This window comes from Python bivittatus, unplaced genomic scaffold (assembly GCF_059951505.1).
Source record: "Python bivittatus isolate LINGU-HERP-01145 unplaced genomic scaffold, Pbiv_v1 ctg000370_np1212, whole genome shotgun sequence".
Taxonomy (NCBI): Eukaryota; Metazoa; Chordata; class Lepidosauria; order Squamata; family Pythonidae; genus Python; species Python bivittatus.
The window spans coordinates 1063843-1087799 of NW_028277062.1; the positions used below are offsets into that span (position 1 = coordinate 1063843).

General features: G+C 48.9%; 1 protein-coding gene across 1 annotated transcript in view; it reads left to right on the plus strand.

The window, feature by feature from the left end:
• Window positions 1–2781: 2781 nt before the first annotated feature.
• The window catches only part of CARMIL3 (capping protein regulator and myosin 1 linker 3), a 49989-nt gene continuing 28813 nt past the window's right edge, over window positions 2782–23957 (plus strand). Inside the window, exons 1-7 of the mRNA XM_088142235.1 lie at window positions 2782–2891; window positions 17242–17336; window positions 19633–19683; window positions 20407–20466; window positions 20565–20686; window positions 22194–22291; window positions 23591–23661. Of these exons, the coding sequence (XP_087998361.1) occupies window positions 2852–2891; window positions 17242–17336; window positions 19633–19683; window positions 20407–20466; window positions 20565–20686; window positions 22194–22291; window positions 23591–23661 (537 nt within the window). The 5' untranslated portion in view covers window positions 2782–2851. The remainder of the gene's footprint in view (window positions 2892–17241; window positions 17337–19632; window positions 19684–20406; window positions 20467–20564; window positions 20687–22193; window positions 22292–23590; window positions 23662–23957) is intronic.

A 23957-nucleotide genomic window follows, 5' to 3' on the forward strand; every position in this document is an offset into this window, starting at 1 on the left:
CATTTCACTGGATTCTCCAAGCAGAAACTGGACCGCGCTCTGTCGGAGAAGCATTAATTTAGAATCCTTCACTGAGCGGGGGGTTGACTTGATGTCCTCACAGGCCCCTTCCCATTCTATAATACTCAGACTTCGGTGACCTGTGTGGCCCACACCCAGGCTGTCCTCGAAAGGGCCAGAACAGGGGTAGCGTAATTTTGCCAGGCCTGGACGATGAAAAGCACTAGGCTCGATCCATCTTTGCAAGGCAGGATGCAAGTTTCGGTGTCACACAGAAGCCTTGGGCTGCCGGTTCCGTTGCAAACCCAGCTGGCCGCGACGGTTGGGGGTGCTTCAGTTTTCAGCGGCGGCATTCAAATGAGCCTCCTTCTCTTCTCGAGGGGAGTTTAGCAATCGATGGCACAACCTGCTAGAAAGGTGGAGACCCATCAGTTGGCTTCCTGGGGCTGCTAAAAAGAACCGTCTTGTGAAGCCCAGAACACAATTACAGATGGAAAGGAAGTGGCCGTGCAAGAAAAGAGGTAACGAAGCCAGAACAACAGGAAGTCAAGCAAAAAATGAGGCAGACTGAAAGTATTGTACACACAAACACACACACACCCAAATTGAGAAGGAAAACTGGTAGAAATCCACACTCTCTCTCACAGATAATACTAATATTATATTCATCCTCCCCTTTGAATTGCACCGGCCTAGCCCTTCCTTGCCATTTCTGGCTTTGAGTTTACCGTAGAAGAAACCATCACAAGAGCCTTTGAGCACGTGCAGAGCGTTTTTCCATGCAAGGGGAGGAAGGACTATTTTCCTGGCAAATCCATTTTCAGAAGTGGATTAAGTCTCTTCAGTCCTAGGTCTCTTCATACATAGCAGGTGAAAGACCCTTGTTTTGCAGCCCATTCCTCCCCCCCCCCCAATTGGCAAACTCCTTTTCAGTTTGGAATGTCAGAATAAAAACTGATGTGTTAAACTTGTGGATACTGGTTTTAGTTATCCTCTAAACTCCCCAGCATGGGGTGAAAGGAGAGAAAAATCCAGCCGGTTCCAACCCTCCACTCTCTGCACAAGAACCCAGACTAAAACCTCCCGGGTAAATGGACGTTTAGTCTCCAGATGTCCAATTAAAGCTGGTTGCACGGTCAAACTGTCATTGCTGTCAAGAAGTATTTTTTAACACCCAACTTTCTAACATTCATTGCATCATTTCCCCTGCTTCTGGCCCTTGTTTAAAAAAGGGGAAAGTCTTCTTCAGCTACAGTTGGTCTCCTGGGGATCATGGAGTTCTCTGGGTAGAACTTCTTGGCCACGACGTGGAAGTGGTTGGCCACTTTTCCCAAGCTTCTTTTTTTTTAACTTTCCTGTCTAGCCTTCGACTGTGACATTTCCTGGTGATCTCCCACCCAAATGCGGACAAGTCTGGCCCTGCTTAACTTCTGCAAAATCGCCCAAGGTCCGCTAGGTGTCTGGTTAGCGGGCCAAAAGATTTTTAAGAAGCCACAACCAGCAGTTTTGGCCAACATCCAACCTAACCTTCTCCAGGGGTCCTATCCTGTTGTCTTGATTAGGCCCCAGCACATAAAACCACTCAGAGGGGTCCTCCAAAGGCTTGGGAAGAGGTTGAGAAACACTGGCTCGGCTGAACAGCTGGTGGTTGAACCACATGGGCCTGGTGAACTGTAGTTCTGGGTTTGGTTTCTTCTTGTGGCTTTGAGCACGTTCTGCAAATCCAGCCCGTTGGGTTTGTTGGTGATTCATTCGGAGTCCAAGAAAGGGTTATTTTGATGATCAGGTGCAGCAAATGCAAACTAGAGAGCTCCGTGCAGTGTTTCTCAACCTTGGCACGTTTAAGAGGGATGGACTTCAACTCCCAGAATTCCCCAGCCAGCCATGGCTGGCTGGGGAATTCTGGGAGTTGAAGTCCACCCCTCTTAAACGCGCCAAGGTTGAGAAACACTGGCTCAGTGCAATTCAGTCTGCTTCTTGCCTGAAGAACCTGCACGACCAGTCCACAAAGCCCAAGAAGTCTGGGTGGTTTGGGTTCACGGGTCTTGGGGAAACTCACCTGTTGGCCTGTCAGACTGAGATATCCAGGCCGTTGTCATCTTAAGCCAGCCTTGGTTGGATTTATCTGGGCATCTGATGTTACAGGAACAGAACAGTTGTGGTCTGCCTGTAAGCCTTGTTTTCCGTGTTGGCACCAGGAAGCGCTTGGGTTCATCTGCTTTCTGCCCCCTCCACTCTCTGAGGACCAGCTTTGGGGAGGAGGGGGTAAGGGGGGGCTGCAGAAGAATGAGGTGGGTCCCCAAATCGAACGCCGCGCCTCTTGGGGTCGGAGGGTCTTCTGCTGACCCCGGGGAGGCGGTGGGGAAAGGAGAAAGACACCTTTGCCACCTTCTGCCCGCCAGGAGCATTCAAACGACCACCTGACCCTCCCCGGGAAGAGCACGACCGGGCAGGAGTGCAAGAGGGTGGGGGGAGCAGCCGGGAGCCCCGGAGCGCGCCGTTCACTTGGGGGCAGTGACGTGCGCAGGGAGCCCCCAGATGCGTACTGATGGGGGTGACAGAGAAGCCCCTCGCCAGGACAGGTTTCGGGGGCGCCCTCGGGTCTGGGTGCGCAGGGGCAGCGCGGCGCCCCGGGTCTCCCTGCAGGAGGCCAGCGGGGCGGGCGGGGGCGGCCCGGGCAGAGGCAGAAGCAGGAGGGCGCTGCTCGGGTCCGCCCAGCGCCGGTGCCCGCCGGGCGAGAGAAAGGAGGAAGAGCGAGGCGCGGGAGGGGGCGAGCGAAGGAGGCTGCGCAGCCTCCGTGGCTCCCACCGCCGCCCCAGCCGGGCATGTGCCGGCTCCTGCCGCAGCTGAGATGGCCCACGCCGGGTGGGAGGTTGCTCGGGAGCTGCAAGGTAGGGACCCGCCGCGGGAGGGGAGGGGAAGGGAAGGGAGGGGAAGGGAAGGGGACCCCGCGCCCGCCCGCCTCGCGCCCGGCTGGCCGGGCGCCTCGCCCGCAGCATCCCTGCGCTGCCGCCGCCGCCGCCGCCGGCCGGCCGGCTCGCTTCATCCGCCTAGCAAGGTGCAGGGGACCCCTTGACCTGCTTGCCCAGAAGGAGCCCCCCCTCAAGAAAAGGCCCTTCTCATCTTGGCTCCGCTTCCCCCTGCCCCCCCCCCGCTTCCCTCCCGGCAGGGGGAAAGCCCTCCGGTGAGACCCCTGGGAATGGCCCCCTCCCCCGTCCGCCATCCCAGCTCTCAAATGCCTCTTTCCTCCGCCAGCCGGAACGGTAGGCGAGATACTTGTCCCCCCCGCTCTCCCCCCAGCTTCTGCCCCAGAGCCCCCTTCAGCGGAGGCTCCCATTGCGGGGAAGGGTCTCTCGATGCCTTCCCCTCCTCTGTCCCCCATGGCCTGTCCTCTTTTCTCCATTCAAGGAGCCCCATTGCCCACCACGCTCTGAATCTCCCCAGGGCAGCCTTCCTCTTCTTCCCCACGCTACCCTTTCCCCACCCCAATGCCTGGGAGCAGGCCTTGCCCCTGCCCCATCTTCATCCTTCCTAGCTGTCCTGCCCTCCCCTCCCCTCCCCTCCTTACCCACCAAGCGGGTGCCGGTCTCCCACCCAGATACACCAAGGTCCCAGCTCATTGTAGTTTAAGTGGGCTCCCATTCACTTTGGGTTCTGTATTCCCCCCACCCACCCCCCAGCCACCCATGCCAATCCCAGGCCCTATTACCCCATAGCCATTGCAGGAGTACAGCCCCCACCCCCACCCCAAACTCTGGCCCTGAATGCCTGAGAATCATAAGGACTAGCCCCAATTCTGCATTCTGTTGTTTTCATCACCCCAAGTCCTGTTTTCGCTGGGGAGGGGATGGTGCAAAGGCCTTTTTGGGACAGGCGTTCTCTCTCTCCATTGCACGGAATAATAACTGTCAATGCCCCCGTCTTTCTCTTGTTGCCTGCTTCCAATCTCCCCCCCCCCCCCAACACCCGCAACACCTTCCTTTCAGGAATAAACTCCCAGGTTCATTTCTTCTTCCCTGTCCAGGGTGCTTAATTCTTCGCTCACCGACAGACACACACACACATTACATTATTTGCATTCACACAAGACACTGCATCGCCAACTAGCCAACCCTTGCCCAACGTGTTTCGGCAAAACCATGTTTCTGCCCCGAAGCCTTAGGACTTCGTGCTGTTCGGGAGATAACCCAGCCCTCGCAGGCGCAGCCCCCCAGGGAGGGTCGCTGCATTTGGGGGAGGGGACGGATGATCGATTGGGTTGGGGGAAGGCTGAGCAAAGCTGCTTTTCCCAGCCCCGGGTCCTGAGAGCTGGGATGGGAGGAGGGGCTGGCAAATGGTCCCAGTGGAAGAGCAGGCTGTTGGGGAAGCCGGTCTGGAGGGGGGGGGCTCCAGAAAGGGATGTTCCTGGGCTTCCCACCCATACTCCCAAAATAAAGGTTCATTTCTTGCGTATTCCTCCTTGGTCTGGCCGGTGGATTGTGGTGGGAACTGCCTGGCGGTTGGGTCTCTGTGTGTGCGCGTGTTTCATCATATCCTCTTTGCGGAGAGCAGTACATGTGCAAAAAGGCTTTGCTTAGCCATCCGAGAGAGCAGAGATAGGACGCTCCGTCTTGGTACTAATAACAACGCCCATCATTCCCAGCTGGCATCTGCAATTGCTTCCAATCTTATACAAGTGGGGGAAAGGGAGAAAGAGAATCCTTGAAGGTTCCAGATGGCTGCATGAAAAGAATAACAGGCACAGTTAAAATCTCTCTCACACACACACACGTGTGTGTGTGTACCAACGTACTTAGCTTTTTGTCTTCCTCTGTGGCATCTTCCTTTGCAGGTTAGCGCATAGATACGGCCCTCCTTTAGGGAGGTGGATCCTGCCTAGAAATCTTGCTTTCGGAGTTCAGCCATATAGAAAGAGAAGCAGCTCTCTGTACATGCCTGGAGGGTCCCTTGTCCTTGTTACTACTGCAGCCAGCATGAATGCCAGGGTGTTCATAGAACAGGAAGGGAGGTTGGCAGACAGGCCTCATTTATCACCCCCCATGTGTATGCAAGTTGCTATACGTTGTTGAACTTTCGGGCTTTGTTTCCCTCTCCCTTACACCCGCAAGCGTGCAAAGGAAGCACGTCCCTTCAAAGGGGTGGGGCTGGACAATTTTGGGTGTCCATCTGGTCTCATTCAGGCCTTCCAAGGAGATGGTGGAATTCTACAGCAGCGTGGGGCCTTCAGCCTCCAGGTGGAGAGGGGAAGTGGTATAGCCCTGCCCACCACATTCTGCTACGTGGTACAGGCACGCCAGCACAACATGAATTGCAAAGCCAGAGCGAAGAACAGGGCAGCTGCAGGGATCCTACCTACCTACCTCTTCAGTGTGTTATTTCCTTTCAGGGTAGACGGTGCTACACAAAGCACAGGGAAGAACTACGAAACAGGCTGCCAGGGAAGTGAAGGGTGTGACTTTAGAAAAGTCTGTGATTCGCTGGCACCACCCACTTTCCTGTCCTTGTAACCCATCTCTGTTTCCTGCCCAGCGATGGGCTGCTTCAGATCTTACCCTTTCCTCCTTAAACGTCCACTTCTCTCTTTCTCAGCTTCCCGTCTGTTCCATCCAGCTGTGCTTCGCCATCTTCGTCCATCCATTCTTCCTTCTTTTGATCTTCATTCCTTCTCTCGGAGTGACTGAGCCACCACCCTGCCCCTCTTTTGCTCAGACGTCACCCGTCCATTCTGATCCTCTTTCTCCTCACTTTACTAAACATGCTTCTTAACGGCCCCATCCCCACTGGGTTCAACATAATTTTACATTCCTTCTGCCGTGCCCGACTCTCATGTCCAGGTAACCAAGTTTTCAGAAAGCTCTTGGACCAGCTTTTTTCAATTTGGCAACTTTAAGATGGGTGGACTTCAACTCCCAGAATTCCCCAGCCAGCCATGCTGGATGGGGAATTCTGGGAGTTGAAGTCCACCCATCTTAAAGTTGCCAAGGTTGGAAAACACTTCCTCAGGCCCTTTCAACATTCATTTTTCACAACAGACCACATGGTGCCTATTTCTTTCGACCAGATCTTCCTGTCTTCCCATTTTCCCATCTCTTTTTCCATCTTCCACAAATATTCTATCAAGATAGAAAAAATTAGACACTCGCTTGAAGTTTTCACTCATCATCACAATCAGCGTGCCAACTCCAACTCTGTACTTGCACAAAATTTTCCATGATTCGCGCTGGTTCACTTTATCACATACTTTCTCTAAATTAACAAACGTAGACAGCAATAAACTTTAATGGTCACCCTTACTTTCTTAAGAATCTGCTGAAGAACAAAAACCGACCTGCTTGACATAAATCCGCGTTGCGTTTTCCAAATTTTACGACTGGCACCTCCTTGTTCCCTTTCCACCAAAATTCGGCCACGTGCCTCTTAGCAAAGACAACCCCTGGAGATTTGCAGTTTCTCTTGAAACTTTTCCTTTGGTGTAGGAACAGGAACAGCATTTTTCCAACCGTCAGCCACAGATGCCTCCTTCCCACACATTTTAAACAAGTCACTCAGCCGCTCAATAAGCAAACAACATCCGTATTTTAATGTGTCTTTGGTTATGCACTATTTATTTCTATGGATTTATACACTGTTTTCTTGCTTGATTCAAGGCGGTTCACATTAAATAACCCCATGCCACGATGGAACAGTAAAATGAACGAAACGAAAACAGGGTCGGCTGCTCCTGATTATATCATACTCTTTGCCCCCAAGCAGCGTCTTCACTGCTTTCCAAAAACGCAGCACAGAAGGGTCCAGGGAAATGCATTTTACGTGGAGCTGCCTTTGAAAACCACTCGGAAATGGCAGTGGGTGCAAAATGCAGTGGCCTGGTTGGTGGTGGGGGAAAGGTGCCCGAAATATGTATGACCTGGTCTGGGGACCTGCAGAGTCTTCCAGTAGATGTCCAGATGCAGTTCAAAGTGCTGTTTTGATCCCATGCAGCCCTCTCTGATACCTACAGGACAGCCTCTTTCAAGTCAAATTCACCCTTCTAATAATGTTCTTATGTGAAACTTGATTAGCCCATCTCTTACTTTGAGCGATGAGGGGGACAGGGCAAAGAATGATGGTTTTCTGAAAGCTGGTCAAGACTGAATTATGGCAGAGAGTGTTTGCGGAGTAGGGAAGTGGATGAATTTGGTTAGGGATGAGGTTGTTTTAATATGCTTGTTGTTATTTATTGTTGTGTTTTTATTGTTAACAGCCGGGAGTCTATGAAATGACGGCAGCTTATTTATTTATTTATTTGGTCAATCAATCTGAAACTCAGGGAGTCACATTGTTCCAAGGGGATGTCAATGGGATAGCCTGTTTCCTGACTCCCTCCCACCAGATCTTTTATGGGGAGACGGATTTTCAGCCTACTCTCAGCCCACCCAGGATGGCCAGGCAGACTCTCCCTGGCTACACCTGCAGCCGTGCTAGTTTTCACTATTCTCACAGCATTTATCACTTTCTTTTCATCATTTTTTCCTATAATGCATAGCATTCATTTGCACTCTGCTCTTTAATAAGCCACTGGTGGGTGGGATGCAGGTACCCCCCATACAATCCCCCCTAAAATACCCCTTCCAGCATTTCCCAACTTCAGTTTCAACCTGTTATTTGTAGTTCTGTTCACTCTGCTGGAAGCTTCTTGTTTAGCCCTTTTTCACCCCACTTCCTAAATAATTGACCTCAGTGGCCTATCATGGCTTTGACAAACCAAAGTTTTCACATAACACTTTTTAGTGATAGAAAAATGTAGACCAGTTTACCAGCCCTAGTTCTACCTGTGCCTCAGGCAGCATTCCCTGCTAATATACCATGATCAACCAAATCCCAGTTTACCCCAAACATGCATAAGCAGCCAGGATCAATAATCCAGAGGGCACTTGGCAAGCAAATATCCTGTTGTCTGCAACCGATCAACCAGGTTATACATGCAGTGTGTGGACACCCATTCAGGGATGCTGATATGCCCCAAAATGATTGAGAGTCTCAAGGATCTTCCCTATAAGAAGGAAAAAAGGTGGAACATTGGGGGCTCTTCAGCATGGGAAAAAAGTATTTGAAGGGAGACATGTTTGGCCTGCATGAAGTCATGCCTGATACAGAGAAATTGGGCAGGGAGAACTTTTCTGTCTCCTTCCAAACTCACTCGATGAAACGACCCGGAAGGCGATTGCAGACAGTGTAAAGAAAGCACTTCTTCACACAGTGCACAATTGATCCGTGGAATTCATGACTACAAGACGTGGTGGCTGTGAACTGAGATGGCTTTGAAATGGGATTGTGGAAATTCATGGAGAACAGGTCTATCTAAGACTATTAGCCTTGAGGGCTCCGTGTTACCTCTGAATTGGGGGCAGATGCCTCCAAATCTTGCAGGGGGTCAGCAGCAGGAGAGGAGATGTCTGAACCTCCTTCTTGCAAGCACCCAGAGGTGTCTGGTTGGCCAGTGGGAGGAATAAAATGCTGGACTAGGGTGGTCTGGGTGACACGGGGAGGCTTTGATTGTAGAGTTGTGACCACCATCATGACTTTTTCACTCCCACCCGACGCCTCTGAGTCCATGACTTCTTCGTCTTTTTGTTTCATTATCTTTTCAAGCAGTTTAGGCCTGCAACTGATCTCCGTACCTTGTGGCCAAAATCCATACATGATGCATTGTACGAACAAGCGTTTTCTTTCGTTCATCTTGAATCTTCTGTGAACAGGTTCCATGGGGCCACCTCAGCTTTCTAGTTTTCTTGTCTCTTCCCACCTTTTGTTCACTGTGCATACTTTTCTAAGCCTCTTACCACCTCCTGCCCCCTTAGTTGCCTAAATGAACTGAAACGAAAGCCCCAAACGTGGAATCTTTGCAGAGAGTGGTATCATAGTTGCTGCCCTGTTCTGCATCTTTCAAAGTCTCCTTTGAAGGAAGTCCTGGAGATAATCTGGCCACGGCCATGTAGTCTTCATGGGAACCAGATGGAAGTGAGTTACCATTATGGTTTTGACTTCCCAGTCTAACCTATAGTTAGAAATGGGAGATGGGGGTCTCCTATCCATGGCCTAACCACATTTGACGTGGCTTAGTTTTTTGAAATCAGCCAAGATTGGCTAGGTGCTCTAATAACTCTTTGTTAGATACTGCATGAACTATTCAGAGTGGAGTTGCACCAGCGACATGCCAAGATCAGCTCTTTTATTTTTTTAATGCCTTGCCCAGTAACCCTGCTATGGCATTTGCCCTTTGTACCTTTTGCTGGCCGGTATTTTCAATGAACTCACCACCGTCACCTCAAGGTCCCCTTTCTGGTGAATCCTGCCAACTCAGAAACTGTAGAGGGAAGAGGGAATGGCCTTGAAGAGGGGAGGAAGGCAATGGTTAGATAAGAGGGGCTTGAGCCCAGGCCAAGAAAATAACTTGAGAAAACTTCTCAGACAAGTCCTTCCCTAATTCACACAAAGATAAAGTGAGGGAGGGGGAAGCACATTCAGAATTGCAAGACTCTGTTGTTATAGTTCAATGTTTCTCAACCTTGCTGACTTTAAGCTGTGTGGACTTCAACTCCCAGAATTCCCCAGCAATTACCATCACTTGCCCTTTAATGGCCCATCTGTTCCTTTGGGGTTTCTTCACAATGTCATTTTCCTTCTCCCACCCTAAATCATTTGGGGTCACCTGCAAACTTTGCCCAGTTCACTGCTTATCCCTTTCATTTCAGAACATTTCGGAACCAGATTTAAAAACAATCTAGTCTCAAGGGAGATTAGTGGATCCCCTGGGAACCTACTGCAAGAAGAGGGAAAGATCAAGCGACTTTCCTGTCTTTTGATCGGTAGCACCGAGAATCTTTTGGCTTAAACCACCCTATTTCTAGTGTCAACTTTGACTCCATGATACTTTTCCTAAAAAAATATGCATTCTGGCTGATCTGCCATGGGTTTAAATATCTACTCTGCATTTGGGAGAGTTTTGATTCTGTCTGTCTGCCCAGAGGTATCTATGGGGATGGGGGTGGGGGGAATAGGGTCAAAATCTGCAAGATGGCAGGGCTTCCCTCCTGATGCTGCAGCCACCTTTTTCCAGATTTTGACACCTACCACAGTTGGTGCTCCTGTATGTGTCTGCCTGCCTGCCTGCCTGCCTATCTGTCTTAAAACTAAGAAAAGCAAAAAGTAGAAATAGCTATAACAATAGCAACAATATCATATACAGGTAATCCTTGCTTAACAACCGCAATAGGGCCTGGAAAATTAGTTCTTAAGTGGGGTGGTTGTTAAGCGAGTTACCAAGTGACCAGACCCGATTTTACAACTGTTTTTATGATGGTTCCAAAGCGAATCACTGTGGTTGTTAAGTGAATCCAGCTTCCCCAATGGACATTTTGGCCAGAATTTGCTTAATGACCATATGATTCACTTAATGACCATGATGATTTGCTTTATGACCTTCATAAAAAAGGTTGCAACTCGCGATCATGTAATCGTGGAGGTGATGCAATGGTTTGCGATAGTCGGAAGTGAGAATACAGGTTGTAAAGCACTTTTTCCGAGGCCATCATAACTTCGGACTGTGGTTAAATGAATGGTCTTTAAGCGAGGACTACCTGTACTGCAGTGTTTCCCGCCTTTGGCAACGTTAAGATGTGTAGACTTCAACTCCCAGGATTCCCTAGCCAGCATGCTGTATGTCTATGTGCACGCTGGCCGGGGAATTCTGGGAGCTAAAGCCTGCACATCTTAAGGTTGATGAAGGTGGGAAACACTGATTTATTGTAATTATTGTGGTAACTGAATATGTGCAAAACCTACTGCTCCAGGAATGGAATATTCTACAATATCTCATTTTTGGAATGGTTCCGAATGCACCTCAAAAGGAGAAAGGAGAAAAAGAAAAGGCTTGGGAAATTATGGGAGAAAGTGAATAACTTTCCCCAATTTGACCCTTGTACCTTTGTTCTTAAAAAAAAAAAAACCCACCTAACTCAAAGGTTGATATTAATGCCCATCCCTGCACATCGGCTGTACGTTTTACCTTCCAACGTTGTAACGTAATTCCCTTGGGCAACCCCCGTACCCCGAAACCCCCCAACGTTGATATCTCGATAGCTTCCGAGCGTTCAGGATATAGCCAAGAACATAAGCGTTTTGAACACAGAGAGAGACGGACTCTTTTTTTTTCCCCCCTCTCCCTTTTTCAACTTCCTCCTTCTTTTCTTTATCCCTTCCACTTCAGCGTACATTGATCTGGAGAGCCTTTCAGCCGGCTGAATAATATGTCTCGCCCCAGGACTCGGGTGTCACCTGAGATTCGTCACTTCCCTGACAGATGCCCCCAACCACGGCTTTCAGAAGGCAAAATATTTTGACCGGAATACCCATTTATCCAGCCAGCCTTCTCGTAACTGAAATCGCCCACCGTTGGCGCTGAGGGTCCTTCTGGTTTCCTTCTGGTTGGCGCTGAGGGTCCTTCTGGCATCTCACCCCCTTCAGCATTTGGGTCAGGGGTGTGTGTGTGTGTGTGTGTTATCTTAGTGTTAATATACACTAAAATACACTAAAGGTTTTTCTCAACCTTCGTAACTTTAACATATGTGGACTTCAACTCCCAGAATCCCCCAGCCAGCATGCTGGCTGGGGAATTCTGGGAGTTGAAGTCCACACACCTTAAAGGTGCTAAGGTTGAGAAACACCGCACTAGGGTTATTACTACATACGGAGCCTAGCTTTAGCATCTGAACAGTTCTGGGCAGGGGTAAAGTTTTCTTAGATGTTCTTGTTGGTTAGCATCTGGCCCTTTGGCATTCCTGCAAAATGGCACGTTTCCTGTTGTGTTTTCTTAACAGCATTTTTCCTTGTTTACAAAATGTGTGTATTCATCATTAAAAACAGCAAAGCATGAACAGGCAAGCGAATGGAGAAAAGGGAAAAATAATTGACACAGAAAAAGAATATCAGTGAGTGGAATTACCGAGATTGTACGGTTAGTGCTCGGTCTACCCCTGATAAAAAATTAACTATCAACAGCAAAATACAATAAATGACGTGAACAGTGTGAGAAAGGATTTGAATCTCTGAGCTGAGTGCCAGAATCCCCACTATTTGTCGTTTAAAAACACAAAAATAGCATTTTTATCTGGACTGTTACATCAGCACCTCCCCGACCATGGCTGATCTCCAAAAAATTAAGCAGGGCTGGATTTTCATTTCCTGTTTAGCATGTGGATGGGAGACCACTAGGAATCCCAGGGCTTTGGGTTAGACCAGGAGATCTTAACATATATCTCAGAAGCCAGCAGCGCCAAACCACCTTCCTGTTGTTGCCAAGAAAATGACGCAGATGGGTTATGGTCACCAGACGTCAAATTTGACTTGAGGGGGATTTTCCTCTTATACACCTGTTAAAAACAGTCATGCCAACTCCTTTTCCCCATGATGTGTGCAGTTACAGCAAACACTGAAATGTGAGGAAGGAGGACAGAGAGCAGGGGCACAGTTTACCCATCTATCATGGTTTATCACAGTTACCAACAGTGGCAGAGCAAGCTACTGTATATAAACAGAGACCAAACCCCACACCCACTAGCACTGATGATGTTACCTAGTTGGGCAATGAAACGTCTTCAAGCAAACGACCAAGCTCAGAGAGCACCAAAGACTCCACCATTTATCTGTCAAGCTAAGCCCTAATTTCTTTAACCCTGGTTTACTGCCTAAACCATAATTGCTTAAGTTTGCACCGCATGCTAAGCTATAAACCACGGCTTACAAACCACAAACTGTGCTTTGCTTCCCCTAAACCAAAGCGAATAATATTACGGTTTGCCACAGTATACGATCCCCAACCCTGCGTGTTCCTTTTTCTTCCTCATGTTCACTCTGCTTTCCTGACTTGATGCAGGTCAGGCCCTGGAAACATCCAAAGCATGGTGGAAAGTGGATCCCTCAAAAACCATCAGGGTAGCACGGAGTGCTTAAACCACAATTTGCAGCACCTCTTGCATGACAGCAGCTAACTGTGGTTTATTCGATCAACCAGGAAACAGGGAGCTCCTGGGGAGGAAGGGGTCAGCTGGACTGCAAACCGAGAGACGGGATTTTTCCAACATGCCTCTGAAATACCCACAAAGCCTCTCACGCCCCGAGCACCAGTACCGACAAATAATTTATAAAGATCCCATCCGTCCTCCAAACCCCAACTCTACTGGGACCAGCTTCCTGCGTATTCGGAAGACGCAGATGCATAAACCGAGCTGGTGGAAATCAATCAGACGCTTCCCTCTTGCCGATAATGCGGCTTTTAACTCAAGCACCCCTGCTCCCCGTTTTTAATCCCCTTAAACAAATTTGCAAATGGTGATCCTGCCGAAGCAGTTAAAATGCACCGTTGCCCGCCACCCCCTTTCAAAGAAGAGGCAGAGAAGACCACCGGGAGGGCCGCCTTGCCTCAAGCCCGCCATGGGGGTTTCAAGGTTCCTCCCTTCTTGGGGGTTTTAATTGCTTAACGCCTTTTTCCCCCCGTTTTGGAATGTGTGCGTAAGAGAACCCGTAAGAGAAATGAGTCTACTGTCGTAAATCTTGGGCACCAGCCTCTTACACTCATGATTACAGTCAATTCCAGGGACATCTGCAGGGGGAGGTCAAAAAAGTCAAGATGGTGAAGCATTGATGAAGGGTGGGCAGGCTGCCATCTTGACTTTTGACCTCCCCCTCTGCAGCCACCCCTAGCCAGGTCCACAAAGCCTTCCGCACCCCTATGAGCATACCCCATCTCCCGGTCCCAAAGCACGTGCAGTATGAGGCGCCCTGACGTTCAAGGGGGAGGTGGCCTGAAATGATGTCAGCCAACACTGAAGCTCCGATTGGTTCTCTCGGTGTCCTTTGGACTGCCCCCTCCCACCTGAAGCCTTCTCCTGTCCCTCAGTCCAGCTTTGGCCACCAGCAGGACCAGACCTCCAGTTCCTGCAGCCGCTCTGCTTTTTCCATTTGACGAACAGGGTGGTCGATCAGATGACTACACGCTGGCTTCCCTAACACGTGCATTAGACACTGTAAATCAGTGTTGTCCAAACTTGGCCACTTTAAGATGAGTGGACTTCAACTCCCAGAATTCCCCAGCCAGCCATGGGAATTGGGAGTTGAAGTCCACTCATCTTAAAGTGGCCAAGTTTGGACAACACTGTTGTAAATGAACAAATTGTACTGCAAATTCTCGGTTCCTTGATATGAGGGATAATATCCATGCTTGTCTCGGGGTTCCAGCGACGAGGCAGATAATACTTGGCTCCGGCTATGGGAGATAGCGTGGTCCAACATTTTTGGTGACCTTGTAGCTGTTTCATGATGGGGTCCTGCCTTCTAAGGTGGCCTGCTAGGAGCGATAATGTACGACTTTTGCAGTTGCTCTTTTGTAATAGGTGTGTCAGAGGATTGACTACTCCATCTCTAGAGCCCTTGCAGCTGATGGGGCTAAGGAAGAGAAAAATTACAGATTGGTAGATTTGCGCAGAACCCAGTGAAGTGCGTAGCAAGCCCATTCCCGCTGTGAACAGGGGAGTACTTTCAAGGCATCATAGTTTCTTACCAGCTTGGTCAGGCAGACCAGACAGGAAACTGGCTTTCCCAAGCAGACCAGACGGGAAACACGATCAGAGGAGCTAATTCTACTTTATTGTAAGGCTACATTAACAGAATCTTGCAAGTCTGAGAGTACAAATCTCCCACCGTATCTTTTATAGCCTGAGAAGTCAGGGAGGTTCTTTTCTGAGTTTCTTTCTCTGTCCATTATGCAGCTGTGGGCTATGCCTTCCCTTATCTGATCATTCTCCAGCCAGCATCTCCTCCTCCTGTCTCCCAAGGTCATTCCCACATACCATTACAGGGGATGAAAGTAATGCTATGCAGTTGTGTGAATTTGGATGGATGGATGGATGGATGGATGGATGGATGGATGGATGGATGGATGGATGGATAGATAGATAGATATTTGTTTCTTTGCCTTTCCTCCAAGTTAATTCTGGTGCCATGGCTTTAGAGGGCCTTGGGTTTGTTAAGGCAGCCTCTCGACCCTGGATGATCTCGAAGAAAGCTAAGCAGGGTTGGATCTAGTTAGTATATGGAAGGGAGACCACCAGGCAAGACCCCCAAGAAATAGGCTGTGAGCTAGACTGGGAAGAGAAAAACATGTACGGGAAGATGGCAGTGACGAACCATGTCATATTGTGGCCAAGTCATCAGGAGTTAAGTTGAATTTGAGGAGGACTGTAGAGATGGTCTTGAAGAAGGAATTGAATGACCATTATGGAAACATTAGTTTGGCCCTGATAGATCGGAGGAGGTGAGGAAAAACCTCAAGATTGTTCCACCTTGATTCCCTTTAGCCTAAGAGGGGAGAGAGAAAAAATCTCTATCAGGCTTTCAAGATTCGGCTGTTATACCCCATAACAGTGTTTCTCAACCTTGGCAGCTTTCAGATGGGTGGACTTCAACTCCCAGAATTCCCCACAGGCTGGGGAATTCTGGGAGTTGAGGTCCACGCATCTTAAAGTTGCCAAGATTGGAAAACACTGCCCTACGACAATTTTTCCTAACTTGGCACCCTTCATAAGCCCTAGAAACAATTCCCATCTTATCTCTGAACAGTCGCAATTCCCCATGCTGGCTGGGGAATTCTGGGAGTTGAGGTCCACGCATCTTAAAGTTGCCAAGATTGGAAAACACTGCCCTAACTTATAATATATTTGATTAGGTTTTGGCTTAGAATGCTGTATAAACTGGACACTGTGGTTTGCAGACAACAATAGATGCAACAAAAACCATGATTAACGCAAACCATGGCTGACTGTTTTTTCTGTAAATAAAGGTACCAAACCCGTCTGCCCAGAGATCTTGCTGATTCAGGATTTGAGCAAAGGATGAATGAGAGTTTGCAATATTCAGGAGGAAAATGTCAGTGGGGACAAACTTTACCCAACAAGGCAAAAGTTTCTGTAGGGATCGCTTATTTTCTTATTTAAGCCTGGTTTAAGTGTAAAGAACAGTGCTGGAGGAGGCCATTGCTGAAATCTGAAAAAAAGCAGATGGTCAGAATGGTTTAGACTGCGAGGCCCCAATTCCGTTCACCCCTGCCCCAGCGCGCAACTTGGCTCAATTACGTGAGACACCTATTAGGGTTTGTCCCAGATTTTTCTCGGATGGCCCTTGTTCAGACAACTCGGTAAACTCCAACGCTTCTTCCTCTTCGCCTTGGGTGTCAGGACCGATCTGTCTTCCTGGCTGTCACTGTCACCTTCAATCTTTCGCTCCAGTGCCCTGCGCACCCAGCCAGGGGCATCGTTCCCTGGTGCTGGGCACAGACGAGACTCAGGCTGTTAGTGGCCTCAGTTTACCCCGAGGGATGAGAACGGAGGAAAACCTTTCCAGGAAAGTTCATTCGGCTGAAGCTGAGAAGTTGTCTGAAGGGAGAAAAATGGGTCAGTTAATGTCCGCTGAAGCCTGTTTCATCTCTACCGCTAATAGAATAATGTGATGATCGAATTCCTTGGAACGTGCCTAGAATTCTTCCTCTTCCGCTTCTCCATTTTCACAGGGGAGATTGGTAAATTTGAGTTATGCAAAGCTGGGAGGGGAAGATCTCTCACTTTACAACAGGGCTTCTCAACCTGGGCGACTCTAAGATGGGCGGACTTCAACTCCCAGAATTCCCCAGCCAGCACAGCTGGCTGGGGAATTCTGGGAGTTGAAGTCCGCCCATCTTAGAGTCGCCCAGGTTAAGAAACACTGCTTTAGAAGGAGAGCAAAGTGTGAATCACCCCTCCTTTTAATCTGAAATGCCTCCTGTAAGGGGTGACTTTGGAAAACGTAAAGATTAAAGCCTGTCGCTTAAGACGGCTCCACGATTTCGGACAAGGAATCCATTTTCCTGGAACCCCCGAGACGGAGCTTTGAAACCTCCACATTGGCAGAGCGTACATTAGTTTTTGGTTTCGCCGATTCTAGCTACAAAATCTGGATTTTCCCACCTCGGCTGTACTACAAGGAGCTTGGCAGGGAGGTGAGACCCTCTGCACATGCTCCGTGGCACTTTACCCGGGGTTGCCAGGTGGGGGGAACAAACCGCGGGCCCTGCTTGTCCTGGGAACCGGATCCAAAATCGACGGGGGGGGCTGGTCCTGGTGGCCCTCGAAAGCCCTTCCTTCCTATCCTCATTCTTGCAATTCTCCTTGGCAGAAAGTATCCGGAAGTTTCTCAACCGGCCTCCCATCCATCTCCTGGTGAGGGTGAAGCTGGAAACCAAGCCCAAGAAAAATGAAGACCGGGTGCTGGTGAGATTTTCCGGGGACGCGGCAGAGGCGGAAGAGACGGCGCTGCGGTCTGCGATGTCGGGACTCAGCTCGGCTGACGACCGACGGTTGAGAGATGCGTGCAGACGCACTCTCTGCAACCTTCTGGAGCAGCGTCAGGTCCCCGTTGGTACCCTGCATAATCATCTGCTCCTTTCCCAGAATCCTCTGGGAGAATCTGCTTCTCCCACCTTGCTTCCCAGAATCCTTTGGGAGGATCCACTCCCTCATTAATCTTCTGGGAGTAGCAACTTCTCTCACCTCCCTTTCCAGAACCCTCAGGAAGGATCTGCCCCTTTCTCCACCCTTCCCAGAATCCCCCAGGAGGACTCGCCCCTTTCTCCTCCCTTCCCAGAATCCCACAGGAGGATCCTCTACTTTCTCCTCCCTTCCCAGAATCCCACAGGAGGATCCTCTCCTTTCTCCTCCCTTCCCAGAATCCCCAGGAGGACCCACCCCTTTCTCCTCCCTTCCCAGAATCCCCCAGGAAGATCCACCCCTTTCTCCTCCCTTCCCAGAATCCCCTAGGAAGCTCTGTCCCCTTACCTTACTTCTCAGAAATCTCTGAGAGGCTGCATCCTGCTCCCTAGTTAGCAATATCCCCTGGAAAACCACTTCCCCAAAATAGGCAGATGTTCATCGGTAGATCTTCTGCCATTAGTTCTCCGTGTTGGGAAGAGCTTTAGCTGTGGACTCCTGCTTGGGGTAACATTTTGTCCGATTTTAGGGTGGTTTTATTAGACTGGAGGCACAGATCAAGGGAGAGCTACTTGAAGGGGGGGCGGACGGGCTTATCCTGGGTTAAGATGGATGAATATCAGAGTTAGAAACTGGACCAGACAGAAGAAGCTTGTCTTTTTTTAAAAAAAGGAAGCTACTAGCAAGTTCAAGCAATTGGCTGAATTCCCCTGCCCATGCCAGCAATTGGAAAATAATAAAATAAAATAAAATAAAATAAAATAAAATAAAATAAAATAAAATAAAATAAAATAAAATAAAATAAAATAAAATAAAATAAAATAAAATAAAATAAAAAGATAATAACGATGACGAACAGTGGCTAGACTGAAGCCTGAGGGAAGATTTTTCTTCCCTTCCTAATAGCAGACTCCCAGGGACTTTAGCTGTTCAGGCTGTTAAGTCAACTGGTAGAGCTTTTTCCAACCCATAGGGGAAATGCTGCACCTGCTGAATTGCCACATTTAGGGCTTTCTTTGTGGAAACAGCAGGAGCCACGTGAGGAGGAAAAAACAGCCATTTGAAACAGCGACTCAGACCTTGGATGGCGAATTTGGACTTGACTTTAGCCAGCGGCTTAAACGTCGAAGTTCAGGCTCTTCCGCTGCGGATAGTTGAGTTGAACTGCGAGCGGTTCAAGGAGCCGGCCCTTTCTTTGCAAGGGCTGTTTTTTGCAAAGGACAGCGCCACGCTCTTGGGCGCTGTGGGCACCCTTGGACAGATCCTAGCGGGGTGGGCCGGGGCAGAAAAAGGGCGGGTGAGCGTCACGACGGTGAAGACGTCGTAAGAGCAGAACTGGGTCAGTCGAGGTTGCAAAGCAACGGGAGTTCCGGTAGCCCCTTTTCTGAGCCGCCAATTTTATTCAAAGGCGGGCGTCTTCACGGGCTGCCGATCGCTCCATCAGAGACACCAGAAAGCCTCTGCCTTTTTTGCACTGGTTACGAGGATTGTTAGGAAGCAGTTGTGCCAGCTGTGTCTTCTCTCTGGCCTCGGTGCCTCCCAACCCGGTTGCTAAGGAAGAAATCTTCTGGCATTCTTAAGCCATCAATAATTCACCTCCCTCCATTGCAAATGGGCAAAGACTCCCGACTGATCCTTTCTTTTCCCCCTCTCGCAAGATCTTTTAATGGCCCACCCTAGCTCCATCGACTTCCTGGTTAGTCAATCCGTCTCCCGCTTCTGTCTCGCACACCCACACTCGCACACCACAAACTCAGAAAGGCTTTCCTCATTTCTGCCTTCTAAGACTCCCTTCCTAAGCCTGGGGGGGGGGGGGAAGGGGGGCAGTTCTTACACCTGCTGTGCCCAATTTGGGGCCTTCTGAAGCTATGGGCCTACAGCACCCATCCTCCCCAGCCAGGGCGGCCTTGGGTGCAGGTAGCATGACACCGGAAGCCAAGCCAAGCTAGAAAAAAAATCGTGATTTCAGAATCTGGGGGGAAAATGGGAAAGCCCCGCATCTTTGATTGCAGCCGCTGCTTGCAGTGAAGCTCGCCAGTTTGAACTTCATTTTATTTTTTTCTGTTCTGCTTCTCGACAGGTTCTCACGACCTGGCGCGTCTATCTCTTTGGAATTAAGATGCCTGCCAAGGTGAGTAGAGCAAGGGAGGAAATAGGGAGTTATCTAAGGCAGTGTTTCTCAACCTCAGCAGCTTTAAGATGTGTGGACTTCAACTCCCAGAATTCCCCAGGCAGCATGCTGCCTGGGGAATTCTGGGAGTTGAAGTCCACATATCTTAAAGCTGCTGAGGTTGAGAAACACTGATCTAAGGGGAAGGTGATTAGATGCTGTTTCATCTCCGGCAGTTCAGTCCATGGCCTCTTCCAGTAGGTTTTCTGAGTGACGTTTTAGGAGCACTTGGTGGTCTCCCATCCCTTTTTTCTGAGCAGCTGAAATTAGCTAAAGGCAGCCACCTAACTTGACGAAAGTCGTGTCCTCAGTTCCAGATGACATCCATGTTCTTTGGGGGGGGCACGTTCCTCCCGTGTGATTCCCAGTCTGCCTTACAGCTCTGTGATTTCCTAGTGGTCTCCCATCTTAGTATTAGGTCTCATTCGACTTAGCTGCCAATTCTAGACAAAGCAGCTAAGTGTTTGATTCGACCTGGGGAAGCTAAGCAAAATTAGACCTTGTTCACCCTTGAAGACGGGGAGTCCCAGCATTACGGGTTGACACAAACGTCTCGGGAGAAAGCAGGAACATGCCTATCCTGTACTTTTGTCGAGAAAAGCTCAACTTATGGGAGACGTTATCTTTAGAGGGCAAAGGCTGCTGCAGAAATCTAGACTAACTTCTTCCTTCTTGCTTGTGTAGCCCGAATGCTCTTTCAACGTCTTGGAGATACGAGCGTTAAACACCCTGAACCACAACCAGGTACGAAATTGCACCTGACCCTCAAAAAAAAAAAAAGGTTTTATTGGCTTGAGGATGGCTCTTCGCAAATTTCCACCCATCCTTCCTTCCCGCTTTAGATCTTGGTGGAAACAGAGAAAGCCAGCTACAATCTGAAGTTCCCCACTCCGGAAAGTGCTGGCCAGGTTACGAGACACGTCAACACTGCCTTAGCCAAAATTTTTCCCAGCCCAGCTTCCGTGTGAGTATGCAAGAGCAGCAGGGGTGGGGGGAAATCGGCCATAAGGTTGCCAAGTTTTTTTGCCTTCCCTGCAGCTGTGCCCCGAGCTCCCTTGTGGGCAAACCTGTTGCCAAGGGCGATGCTTTCTCTCCCCGGGACCCAAAATGTCTGCTGGTTTTTGCTGATCCCTGGGGTTTAGGGGTAAAAGAGCAGGCCGGGTGGCTTAAGTCCCAGCTTGCTGGCAAATGTAGGGGACAGCAGAAACGGTGCTCAGCGAGAGAAGTGGAAAATGGGACGTTGTTCTGGCCGGTCCTTTGCAAACATTTCGAAGCAGCTTAGAAACAGAGGGAAAAATTGGAATCGCCTACCAGCATCGCTCTTCTGCAAGAGCATTGGCACAGATTTCAAGGTTTGAGCCAGTCCCCCATCTTGAGACCTCCCGGACCACAAGTCCCAGAATTCCCAGGACTGTCTGGATGGGACTACTTGGGAAGGGGTGGTCTGGGGAGGCAACGTTATACATTTCATTTTGATCGTTCCCACGGGCATGGGGGTCTCAGCGCTTTTTCTATCACTCGGGCTGACAGCGGCTCTGCAGGACGAATGAATGCCGCTTGACTGACAAAGCCCCCCCCTCCATGGATTTTTGTCATATCTTCCCTTGAACCTCATCAAACTCTATCCCTAAACTCAATTTAGGGGTAGAGTTTGATGAGATTCAAGGCAGGATCCATAGGGTGGCCTTTGCCTAGGGCCAAATTCTGCGTTCTCCAAACCAGCTGATGGAGTTCTGTTGCAAGGCCAACATTGTGGAACGGGCCTGGACTGTTTTCGATGAGTGGAAAAACTGAAAAAGATGATATGGGAGAAGAGGACAGCCTGGCTCCAAATTTATAGGGAGATATTCTCTCTCTCTTTTCATCATGCTCCTGGGATTAATGTCCAATCGGGAGCGCTCCAGGTGTGCTGTTGTTATCGCTTCCAGAATTCTTAGCCAGCCCAAGGATTCTGGAAGTTGAAGTTCAGCACATCTGGAGGGCACCATGTTGGAAAAGGCAGATGCACAGTGTGAGAAGGGTATAAGAGCTCAGGTGCTCCGGTCCCTGATATGCAGGTAGTTCTCAATTTACGACCATTTGTTTAACTGTTCGAAGTTACAGTGGTGCTGAAAAAAGTGACTTACGGCCAGTCCTCGCACTTACAACCATTACAGCGTCCCTGCAGTCATGTGATCAAAATTTGGGCACTTGGCAACCAGCATGTATTTACAACAGTTGCAGCGTCCCACAGTCATGTGATTGCCACTTGTGACCTTCCCAGGGGGCTTCTGAGAAGCAAAGTCATTGGGGAAGCCGGATTTGTTTAACAACCGCGTGATTTTCTTAACAGCCATGGCAAAAAAGGTAAAGAAATCAGGCACGACTCACTTAATGACCACATTGCTTAGCAATGGAAGTTCCAGTCCCAATTGTGGTCATAAGTCGAGGACTACCTGTAAAGTCTTCTTTTTTGCCTCACTGCATTCCAGCTGCCTGATTCGCCATGGGAATGTGGAGACTCCGGAGACATCCAGGGACGTGTCCCCCAATTCAGAAAGTTCAAACTCCACCATTCACAGCGTTTGTGGTGAGAAGGGGATCGCGAGCCAAGTTTGGCGGAGGGAGAACGGTTCCCAGATTTTCAGCACTGAGTCCTTGCACGGTAGAAAGTCAGGAGCTGAAAGCTTCCTTCGGAGCAAATTGTATGAAATTTTAATTACAGTTACGGCATTTTCCACTTAACCCACTGACCTGAATCCCGGAAGTGTTCTCATAAAAACACATAAATTGCTTTGCTGGATCAGACAATGTCCATTAAGCACTTGCAGCCAAAGAAGTTTAGAAGCTTGTAAATCAGGTTGCTGTCTTCTGAGGTCTCCCTCCCACTCCTGGTTATCAAAGGTATATTGCCTTGAGACGCTGAGGTTCCACCTTGAGGAAATTGAACGCCGAAAAGCCCGTTTTAAAAATGATTATTGCTACTTGTTGTCGCTCATTTAAAACATTTTATTAAATTGTCTGCTTCTTAGGCGGTAGACAGAAATTAACGGGTCTAGCCTCGCTTGAAACACAGTTCGGAAGAATCAGTTTGGAGCATGTGTGAGCTTAGCGCCTCTCTTTTTCTCATTAAAGCAGCTCTATCCTTTTGAAAGGTTTCTGTGTGAGCCTGAAAAGTGACACGGCTGCTTTAAGAGATCGAGGACCTGACTGTTTAATGAGAGCCAGTTTGGTGTAATGGTTAAGGCCCTGGACTAGGAGCAGAGGGACCCAAGTTCAAGGCTTTCTTTTGGCATGGAAGCTAGCTGAGTATCTCTGGGCCAGTCACTTGCTCTCAGCCCTAGCCTGGAAGTTGAAAAAACTTCTGGGGAATTCTGGGAGTTGAAGTCCACCCATCTTAACGTTGCCAAGGTTGAAAAACACTGCTCTAGGCAATATACAAAATTATGATATCATGCAATGTTACTGGATGTTTATGTTTTTAAAAGCAAATTATGGCAAAAAATTCAAGCTTCCATTATATCCTGATTTGAATAATGACACTGCTGTTTACCTAAAAAAAAAACCCACAATTACTATTTGCATCAATAAAATAATTGCACAATCTTTGTTTAGTCCTTGCTTTCAGGGCCTGTGTTGAGAAAGCCGAGGGCCTCTGTACAATTCACAGGTATCTCAAAGAAAATGCAAACAATCCCCTTACATAGAAAGCTAGTATGATAGACTCCCTGATACACTAGTTTTCTAGATGCAAGGTTTGTTTTAATACGGAAAAGCACATTTTGTAGGAAAGTTGCAGAGATACTGGTATGATTCTGATCTTCAACTTGTCAAGCTTCTCAGTGAAGGCAGTTGAGAGAGAATATAACCTTTTCCCCCCTGTCCTCAGGAGGTTTTTCTGAAACGTACGCCGCCCTTTGCGACTACAATGGACAGTCTTGCCGAGAAGAAGTTCAGTGGGTGAGTTCACCAACCGAGAAGAGCGAGGAATGGTTTGTTTTCTCGGTCAGAACTTTCTTGTGAAAGCAGCCACTGTCCCATAAAATGGTTCACCACATCCTTGAAAACAGCTGCAAAATAAAGCAATGGCTGCAGTGGGGAGAATTCAAAAAAGTCAAGATGGCAGCCATGACCGTGTGACTAGAGCCCCGCCCCTTTTAATACATGGTCACGGCTGCCATCTTGACCTTTTTGACCCATACACCCCTCCATGGATGCCCTGGATTGTTCAGGATGTAGCCCCTTTTATGACACTC